Raw genomic sequence first — 10,493 nt, forward strand, 5'->3', positions numbered from 1 at the left:
ATCCCGATAACCATTAATAATATAACAAAAAGATGTTGCTGTACAACTAGCTCTAAATAACTTACTATTACTATTGGGAAAGCAACATATAATAACTTTAAAGAATTAATTTTTGTTTCATGATAACCAGTATTTATTATAACAAAGAAATTTAACATTTATTGTTATTATTTTTATTTATTCTTCTCGGCCTATACAAGAAATTTTTTATTGGAGAAAAGAGAAGAAAGGGTTTACAACTAGCAGATGTTTGACAAGTGATTATTCATATTCAATTAAATGCAAGAAACAAATTGAAAATTTATATAGCAGTTATATATGTAGTTTTTATTTGTTCTTCTCAGTCAATTATATACAAAAAATTTGAAATATATGAAAATTCATAATCAAAAACGACATTTTTCAAACCACATATAATATGAAGTTCACATCCAAGTTGCATGAACACTGATAAGATGATAAAGCTGTTAAAACACCTACTGCTCTAACTACAAGGGCAAATTTTTAAGATCAAGTAATCGATCTCGATCAAATAGGTTGTTCCTCTCTCTAGATTTTTTGCAAGAGCTGCATTCCATTGTGCCATCCTGATTTGAGCTATATGCCAAGTTACTACACTTCAAGCACTTCCTCCAAAGAGACCTTAGGCGCAAGAGATTTATCTCGGGAAGCTCGACCCCCTCTGCTGGCTGTCCTGGTTGAACTTTATTTTTCAAATCGCAAAGAAGGTTTTTCAAATCTTCAGTATGCTGAGTTGACATTGTTTTGTACTTTTCAAGCATGCTAACAATAAAGTCAACTTCAGCCTTCACATCATTGACGTTGAAAAGCTTCGCAGTGGGCTTAGCTGGTGGCTTCAGGATTTCTAGCATTACTTTTACGATTTTCATTTTCATCTTCATCAAAGGCAATTCATTGATGAAAACAATACTTGGGCCATGCCTTTGTTTTTTCCCATCCTTCAAATCTGGGGGGTTTCCTTCCAAGATTTTCAAATTTGATTTCATTTGCTCCCCAAATTTGGCCAATGACTTAATTCCAACTAAATAATTTTTAATTGTTAGTCATGTGTGCTAATAAAAATGAAATTATGTATTAAGTACCTTTTTTACAGGATTCCGCAATGCTATACGCTTTGTATGTTCCTTGGTCGGCCAATGAATTACTGTGTGACCGAATTTTATCATAAATCCGGCTGAAGTCATCAAATGGTTCCCAAATTTCTTTCTTGTAACTTAAAAGTCTCGCCGAAATCTTTACCTTGCACAGAGGACAACTTTTGATTTCTACTCTTGATGATTGCCTCTTGAACCACAATTTGAGAGCTCCTGCCTCGACTGTATGTTGGCAGTCAGGCAGCAGGACAAACCTAAAAAAATGTTGAGAATATTATAAAATAAAAAATTATCTGCTTGTTACATGCCTTGGGTCTTCAAGACTTTCGGTACCAAATGGAAATGAACACTGCAGCAATTCTTCTCTATCACATTCCCAACAAAGGCTAGGGCAAGGGCTTCCACAGAAACCAGCACACCGATGCCCGCATTTCAGCGTATTGGGACACTTTTCCTCACATCTTGTATAGTTGCAGTACATGCCACACTGACGAGTGCATTTCCCATGTTTGCATTTCGCATTGCATTTTGCCTGAAAATCGCAGTTATAAAATAAAATGCATATATTCTTGATAAAAATATTTAACCTTGCAGATTTTCCTTGGCATGCCACAAGACGATTCGTGTACTTCATCATGATCACAGGCAATGCTATTTTTCTGTTTGCATGGCGGACATGGTTCACTACACTTAGCAGGGCACCTGTTGCAATATCAATATAATAACTCAGATTTAATAAAAAATTTAATTAAAACATACATATGGCCACATATTAACTCTTTGGAACACTTCTGCTTGCAAGGAACATGGAATCTTCCTTGGTGGCACGTCTTGCAGGTTCCACCACACTCATGACCACATTCCAGCACAGCATTACACTTGACGCTGCATCTCAATACATTTGCCTTCAAACCTGATTTTTGTTAAAGGAAATTTATAATATGTTTGCTATAAAATTGGCAAAATTGCATAAAATTATTGTTAAATACGCAACGTACCTTTGGTTTTTTCCAGACATAGCCTTTTAATCTCATGTCCACAATCTCCAATTTGCTGTTCCACAAACTCCATACAATCAGTTGTGCATTCTTCAACACACTTTGCTTTGCAAACATGTCCACAGGGCAGTATCTTATCACACTGCTCCGTACAATCATCTTTTGTAGTTTCCCTGCCACAATGTACCTTCGCTGAGTGACCACACTCGGGAATCACCTTCTCTACCGGCTGCATGCACGGGTCACACTCCACATTGCACTTCCTCAAGCAATGATGACCACAGCTCAGTATTTTGCGACAATTGCCAATACACTCTGTACTATCAGGGTCAATGTGGCATTCCAAGTCCAAAGAATGGCCGCAGCTTCTCCTAGCTTTCACCTGATAACATAATTTGAAAAAACATGTTAGTACAAAAAAAACTCAGCTTTTCAATCAATTCCATAGAAAAAGCTTAGAATTACATCTCATTCTATATTTACTCAAAAAATCTTAAAATAAATTAATATGCATTTAAGTTTTCATTCTTTGAACGCATAACAAAGTTTATTTTTTGTGCCAGAAATTTTTTTGAATATGATTATTTCAAAACTCTATATGTCATATGTGCAGCAAAAAGATTCGTTTATTACATCGTTTAACATTTTTCATAATTTATTAAGAATATTATTTTTTTATAATATCAGAAATAATAATCATAAAAACTATTTTTAATTTTTTCTTCTCACCTTATTTGGGTTAAAGAGAAAGTTTAAGAAATTGTAAAGTAGAATGAAATTAATTCAGTTAATATTATAATAAATATAATTACCATGGTCTTGCAAGAGTCGCATTCCTCCCAGCAATTCTTATTGCAAGGATGATTTGACCTGCAGTCCTTATTAATCTTTGTACACAATTTGGTACACTTGTATTCAAGGTGATCAGGATTAGTGTCAGTGTGACACTGCAAAGTGCAGCTGTGACCACATGGCGCCTGCAGATCACACAGCAGAGGACAACTTTTGCAAGAACATGAGACCTTAGCCTCATGATTGCATCCAGGGAACTTCTTGTCCACAATCTCCAAGCAAAAGAATTGCTCCTCCTCAATGTGGCATTGCATCATAGCCTTGTGGCCACACGGAAGGCTCTTATGCACCATTTCCGTGCAATTCGAGCCGCACTCGACAAAGCACTTTTGTTTGCAAGAGTGAAGCCCAGCGTCACATTTCCTTTCACAAGGTAGTTCGCATTTAATGTCTGCATGCTTGATTTGCATCAAGTGGCACACAAAATTGCAAGGGTGGCCGCAGTCAAGCTGGTCTTCACAAATCTGGTTGCAGCCGCCATAAGGAGCAAGTTGTTGGAAGTCTGAAGGATTTTTTACTTCAAATTTGAAGTCTGGATGAACTTCACATCTATAGCCAAAATTAATATTTGTTAAATAAAAAAGCAGTAAAATCCCCCCCAGGTACGAGATATGCAAAATACATATAAATTATTTACCTAAGCGTCAAAGACGAATGCAAGGCATTTTGATCCAGAATGGACTTTTGCACGCTCTTCCAAGTTGCATTTTTTGCAGAGAGAATTCCCATGTCTCCCATAATGACCATACCTTGCTTTGCCCTGGACAAAGCGACGCAGACTCTGTTCTCAGTTGCCAAAAAACCAATTCTTCCTTCCGAATTGCTTCTGACCAGTGAGAGGAGAATGATGTCGCTTTCTTCGCCTTGAAAGTCGTCAACCACAGAGACTCGGACGTTGGCTAATTTGTTTCCCTCGTCACTTGGCGAAATTGATTTGATCATCTATGAAAAATTAAAAAATTCAAAAATTATTTCAATAAACTATGTGGCACGTTACCGATTTCATTTGGTACATTTGTCCTTTGTATGTAGTCAACATTGTGATTTGGTTGGGATCGTAACCTTGTTTGAGCAAATGTTGGCAGAGAGAAATCAAAAAGGATGCTTCGTAAGGATTTGCTCTACTTGAATTATCCTTGTCCTGCAAACAGCAAGAGTAAAATATATTTTGGCTTTACTTATATGTTTATAAATTTTGAATGGTTGTACAAAAATCATCACAAAAAAAGTTGATCAACTACGATTAAACAAATGGATATAGATATTTTTTCTATTCAATTGTTTTCATATATCAGTTTAATAAAAAATATGAACTTCTGGTCTAGTTAGTTTAATTCAGATAAAAATGCTTTATAGTTAAGATTTTGAATGGAAGAAATTATAATGGCGTAAATAAATTTCTTTACACCAAATCTTCAACAAAATATCTCTGGAAGTGTTATCCATACCTGGTGCTCAGGTTCAGAATGGGTGACAAATGAAAGCCTTTGGGTCAAGCTTTTCAAATTTGGTCTGCAATACACGCTATGGTGGTTCTCCAGCGTTTTGTAAATCGTAGGCACAAGAAGCTTTGCAATCTCGGGTGCCATCCTGTGTTGAACTTGCAAGGTGATGCACCCTTTCCTATTGATGACCATTCTTTCAAAGAGGGACACATCAAAATTGTAAAACTTTCCCAACTCGTAATCTGAAATCTTTGGTCGGAGTTGCTTGTGATCACCTAAAGAGTTATCAAAATTAATTTATTGTTCATCAAAGCAAGTATTTAATCAAGCTGCTTTTATACCAATCAAAATTAGATGTTCACATTGTTTTGAGATGCAGGACACAACGTGAGATTCCATTACTTCGGCTGCTTCTTCGACAATGACTAATGAATGCACTCTTTGATAAAATATTTGTTAACATAATTTTAGATTTTACCAATTTGACAACCCAATGTGCTCAGCATGGAGTGCAGCCTAGCAGCTCCAGTGGTTGTCAGACCAATGACATCTTGATCACCAAGTGCATTAATTTTGTCCATAAGTTGCATCTCATCTAGGATTTCCTTATCTTCGCTGATGCATTGTAAGAGCCGTGTCCTCTGCTCTTCAAGCTCCAACATCACTTGGTGAAGAAAAAAGTAATGAAGCTCACAAAGATCAGAAATATTCGTGCTTCTTAGTTTAGCCCAGCTATTGGATGCAGCAAGATTCTTTCCTCGACTCAAATCAGCATCAACTTCAGCAGCACCCATTTCCAAATAGCTGATCATATTGGTAAAATATTGGCCCTGCTCTATAACTTGTTGGGTGTAGAACTGTTTGCTCTCATGTGAAATATGCTCATTCATTTTAATTTCCTCGAGGCATTTTTCCGTCCAATAATGCTTTATTTCCCTTCTTAAATCCCTGAATGAATAGTAGCGAGAGTCTAATCCTAATGTAGAGACAATGCTCGAATGCAATACTGGAGGGATTCTTCTCATTCCATAACCATGATTATCAGGAATAACAATTCCTTCTCTCAATTCAACAGCCACTCTGAAGTCAGCAATGTTCTCGTCAAGTTTTAACAGAACGTTATAATAATTTTTCAGCTTCTCTCGGATGGACCATTGATCTTTTGGCCTCGACCGAGGAATGAACATCTGCTTCAAATTGTAATCATCTAACTCTCTACACTTTGATTGACCACCAATGCGTACTAGGCGCTTAGTGAACTTAAGCATTCCAACTAAGAACTGGTCTAAGGCATGATTTGTGAGGCAGACAACAAGAATAGGAGTTTTCCTATTCATGGCAATTTTGTTTAGAATCAGAATTTCAGCAATCTTTAAAGCCATGAAGGTTTTGCCAGTTCCAGGTGGCCCTTGGATCACAGCGAGCTCTTTAGTCAAGGCAGCTTTTAGGGCTTCGTATTGGGAATCATCCAAGCCCAGTTGGTGGGCACTTGGCCAGGTTGCTTCATTTAAAATTGTTACCTGGTGTGACCGTTTCGCACCTTCAATTTCAATCTGAACATTAGGCTCATTTTCCAGTAAATATCTTGGAGGATCATCATGTATTTCCACATCAATAAAATACTCGGGGAAGGGGAAGTTCCAGGAAGATAATCTTTTCAAAGATCGTAACACCTGTCACAGTGATTCAAATCCATTAATTTTTGTTTTCTTTAATTGTGCAACAAAAATAATAAGTTACCTGATAGTATGGCTCAAAGTAAACTTCACTCTCAACCATCATATACTTTGCATTGTTATCAAAAACGTTTTCCTTGTAATTCTGGCAAAATTTGACCAAGATTTGTCTTTGCTTTAGGAACTTGACTTCACGGCTGCTGACTGTGGCAAAGAGGAGCGTCTGGAAACAGTTTTGCGTGAAGCAAAGAAGGGCGCCATGCATGAACTTCTTTGTCTGCTCCCAGTCTGTTTTTTGTGAGCGCTTTCCATTTGACGTATCAAAACATAGCAAAGTGCCCTCACTGACCACTCTACCTCCCTTAACTTCTCTCACATACTCCAGAAACTGCACATCCTTGTAGACTCTTACTGACAACGATTCACATTTCCTGCTGACGGTGCCCTTCAGGATGCCCTGCACACCTTCTCGGAGAGGTCTGACAAAATCTTCTCTCAATAGACGGAATTGAACGTCTAGATAGTGATCAACATTGAAGTAGGCCCCGTCGATCACATTGGGTCTCAAAAAAGGCTTTTCTGGGTTGACAATATCTTCGTATGTTGGATAGATGCTGATTTCCCTGAAGTCATTAGGTGGCTGCTCATATTTCATTTCTTCCACTTGCTCCTTTCGCCGGTCATGGAAAGTTTGCTTCTTAGGAGCATTCACTTGCAGAGCTTCAATGTCTCCAAGCAAAATTTTGTATTTTTCCAATAACTCTGATGAAACTGGCACAGAATCCTGATTGCTGATGCCACTTAGACTAAGCAAACAGCACTGGACCGTTTTTGTAAGTCCTGATGCTGTGATTGGCAGCATGGTCACTAGAGTCGTGAAGAAAAGTGCAATGTTTTCCGCCACCTGTGTAAAAGTAGAGCTGTCTTGCATTGAACCGTTCAGCAACATTGTGGGAAAACAGTTCAGGAAATCAGGATGACAGGTTTGATTCACCAGCATGGCCTTGTGTTTGTCAAATTCCGACTCGCACACTTTTCGGAGCACTCGAAGAACAAGTTGAAAGTTGGACAGAGTCAGGTCTCCCTTGACGAATTCATCCCATTGATCACTTTTTCCAGCAAGTTTGCTTACGACCTAGAGTTTATAAAAAAGAAGCATTAATATTTTTCTTTACTTTCGTCAACTAATTCTTTTTAAGAATAATAAAATAACAAATTTAGCCCCTTGCATTGCAATGGATGCTAACCCGCAAAACACACGTGTCTTGCAGGTTGCATACTTTATGAATTTGAGAGTAAAATGTACCTGAGAACTTGGTAGGTCAACCAGCTCTTGAAGAGTTTCAACAAAATTTTGGTCAAATCTTGCCTGATGGGAATTGCCTCTGCTTTGAAAATCTCTTGGCACCGATGAGCCTCTTGAAAAACTTCCAAATCCTGCAACAAAAAGAACAATTTTATCAGAATAGATCATAAATGGAATTGGACACATTCATCTAGAGAAATGAAAGAGGAAACTTTTTTTGAAAGTATGTACATTGAAATTTTAAATTTGGTGACCAATTCACATAATATAAACTTTATTTACAAAACCTCTCATAAATAACCTTTTTTTAAAATTATTCTGTAAAAAGCTAATCACGATAATATTCATAATTCAAATCAATTTTTAATATGGTTATGTTATTATCGGAGATTAAATTTTACTAACCTCCGCGGCCCCTGCCCCTGCTACCTCTAGCAGAATGATGCTGCGAAGGGCGAAAGGCTGGTCTAGATGCATCACTTGATTGATCGGATGAATCCAGGTTGAGAGCGCTCAAGGTTGCTGCCTGAGCTCTCCATGTTCCTGCTGCATTATTTCCTTCTAGTCTCCGCCTTGGGGCTGGTGGCAAAAATGTTGGATTCTCATCCTCCTCCATATTTTCTACCTAAAAAGAATAAATGAAAAATTATTATCACTCCATGCATTTTCCATAATTTCAGCACAATTACAGTTGATGATTTGTTCATTAATAACATAATTTATGTGCAACAGATTGAGGAAGAATTATGAAATATATTTCTTTTTAAGTGGCCAAATTATCATGAGGTGAATTAATTTATTATAAATTTTACGATGAATCACAGTTAACAGTTGCAAATCAGAGATGGTTAAAAATAACGACTAAAAGATATGACTTTTATTCTTGAGTATGCTTTTGGCAGCGACAAATTTGGTGCATTACCAAATTATGCAAATGTGTTATCAGTTGCTTAAAATTATGAATTTAATTTTGCGCATATTGTTAATGCTACATTAATTTTCTTAGATTGTTTTGAAAATTTAGTACTTAATATTGAAATTTTTAATCAAGAAATTATTAATAAGTTCAAATATTTCATCTTTTACAGAATTTATTTTGATACAAAATATACAACACATATTTTTGTAAAACTTGCACTATAATAATTGTAAGAATTCAAAATTAGGTATCATAAATCAGGTTTGCTTTGTAATTTCTTATTGTTATTTAATTAGTTATGAAATAATTTTTTTAAAGGTTATTTTAAAGATTTGAAAGTAAAGATAACAATTTATAAAAATATGGTTCAATTTAATAATTTTGTCCTATTCCTTGAAATAATAATTATTGCAGTGGGGTCAGCAATGTGAAATCGCAATACATAATTGAAATTCATTTTATTAATTACATACAAATATGATATAATTCAAGAATCAACTTCTGTAATAATTGATCGATGCATAGCTTTAGTAATTAATGAAATTATCCGGAAAATTTATTTCAAAAAATTAAATTTTTTTTAAATAATCCTCTCAGTGATATTAAATTAAATTTTGTATTCTTTTTATCAGTAATAAAGAGTAAAAAAAATTGTTCCTTGTGTCAAAACTAAACGCTGGATCGCGTTATTCATAAATTATGTATGGTGTTTTGTATAAAAACTGGGGAAGTACCAAAGCGATACTGACGCTGGTGCCTCTTTTTCTTGGCGTCTCTGTCATAAAATTGCTCATTATGGCAAATTAATAGTAAATTTCAAGATGAAAATGAAAAAATAAACAAATATTCGCCATGAAAAAGTCCTAAAACACGAGTTTTTCTCTAAAATGAGCGAGCATTATAAGATAAACGAAGCCGGGACCCAGCGCACTCGAACTGCAGCGATTTCGTGCAATGATTTTGACGGACGAAATAACAAATAAAATCGAAATTGAAATTCCTAAAAAGTACATTATGAATAGCATACCTGCAGAAATCTTCCTGGTGAGACGAAGATAGTTTCAACGAGCACACATAAAAATCTCTGATGTCGAAGTGAGACGCAGTGATGAGGACTTGCGGCGCAAATCGAGATTGAATTGTCCGTCTGATTGAAGTTTTGCGGCTCAATTTAATCAATTTCCTCCTTCAAAACTCCACCACCTCTTCCGTCCTCTCGTGTTTGCGCCTGCACGATTTTGCTAAGCAATCCGATCGACAATGAGTCACGAGTCATGAGAGCTGCGCGGCTCGGCGGCTCAGGCGGCTGCTGTTCTTTTTCTTTCTTGTACTATGCGAATTTTTTCCTCCTGGTGGTGAGCGCCCAAAGTAATCTGCAAAGCAAACAGAGCTCTCTTTTTATAATTCGCCGGTAATTAAAGTAATTAATTGAAAGGCACCGCAATTTGCAATTATGTAGCCGGTGTCAAAGAAGGATGAAATAAAAATCAAGTGTTCGTTTGGTTCGTTTTTTTTTTAATTACCTGTCATTAAAATTAGTTTTTAATTTTCTTATCACATTGAAAAATTAAAAATAAAATTTCATCATATATTTTTCCCATAATACTTTTCAAAAAATAATTTATATCCCAATAAATAATAATAAAAGTTGCAACTTATTAGAGATTCTTTTTGGTCAAAGACTTAAATCATAATTTGATGATATCATAAATTTTTTAAATAAATAACTTAAAATTGTATGCTTGTTTTTCACACGGTGACTCCTCAATAAATATTTCCTAATAATTTATCATAGCAAAAAACCTTTATGCGGTTTAAAAATTTTTCTGAGTAGGAACAGGAATTCCCTGAGCAGATAATATGCTATTAAAAACTTACAAGAATTAATTGCTAGCATTAAATCAACATATATAAAATGATATAAAATATTCATATATAGCTCATGAAATGTGAATTAATTATGTATGAAACTATATAATATATTGTGATAAATTGACCCAAATTGATCAGTAATAAAGCACTGCACTAATTTCTACACTTGAAAAAAAATGAGTCATGGTTAGAAATGCAAAAGTTTTTCAAAAAACTCACATCGACGGGTGTGAAAATCAACTAAATACCAGTTAGAAGTTAGAAGTAATTTTTGCCAAGAACAAAAAAAGAAGTTTCTGACGTCATTATA

The 10,493-nt window shown here is 35.5% G+C and overlaps 1 protein-coding gene across 1 annotated transcript; it reads right to left on the minus strand.

The window, feature by feature from the left end:
• Positions 1 to 159: 159 nt before the first annotated feature.
• Positions 160 to 9,482, minus strand: LOC132194960 (NFX1-type zinc finger-containing protein 1-like). The gene is made up of 16 exons (XM_059616590.1): positions 9,339 to 9,482; positions 7,798 to 8,017; positions 7,393 to 7,523; positions 6,151 to 7,221; positions 4,889 to 6,083; positions 4,752 to 4,835; positions 4,414 to 4,685; positions 3,963 to 4,106; positions 3,603 to 3,907; positions 2,926 to 3,514; positions 2,114 to 2,495; positions 1,875 to 2,028; positions 1,703 to 1,817; positions 1,424 to 1,647; positions 1,104 to 1,369; positions 160 to 1,042 (listed from the first exon to the last, which is right to left on the minus strand). The coding sequence occupies exons 2-16, from the start codon at positions 8,006 to 8,008 to the stop codon at positions 489 to 491; spliced, it is 5,697 nt and encodes a 1,898-aa protein (XP_059472573.1). The 5' UTR covers positions 8,009 to 8,017; positions 9,339 to 9,482; the 3' UTR covers positions 160 to 488.
• Positions 9,483 to 10,493: the final 1,011 nt, after the last annotated feature.

This window comes from Neocloeon triangulifer, unplaced genomic scaffold, assembly GCF_031216515.1.
Source record: "Neocloeon triangulifer isolate White Clay Creek 2 clone unplaced genomic scaffold, ASM3121651v1 ptg000008l, whole genome shotgun sequence".
In the NCBI taxonomy this organism is placed as follows: Eukaryota; Metazoa; Arthropoda; class Insecta; order Ephemeroptera; family Baetidae; genus Neocloeon; species Neocloeon triangulifer.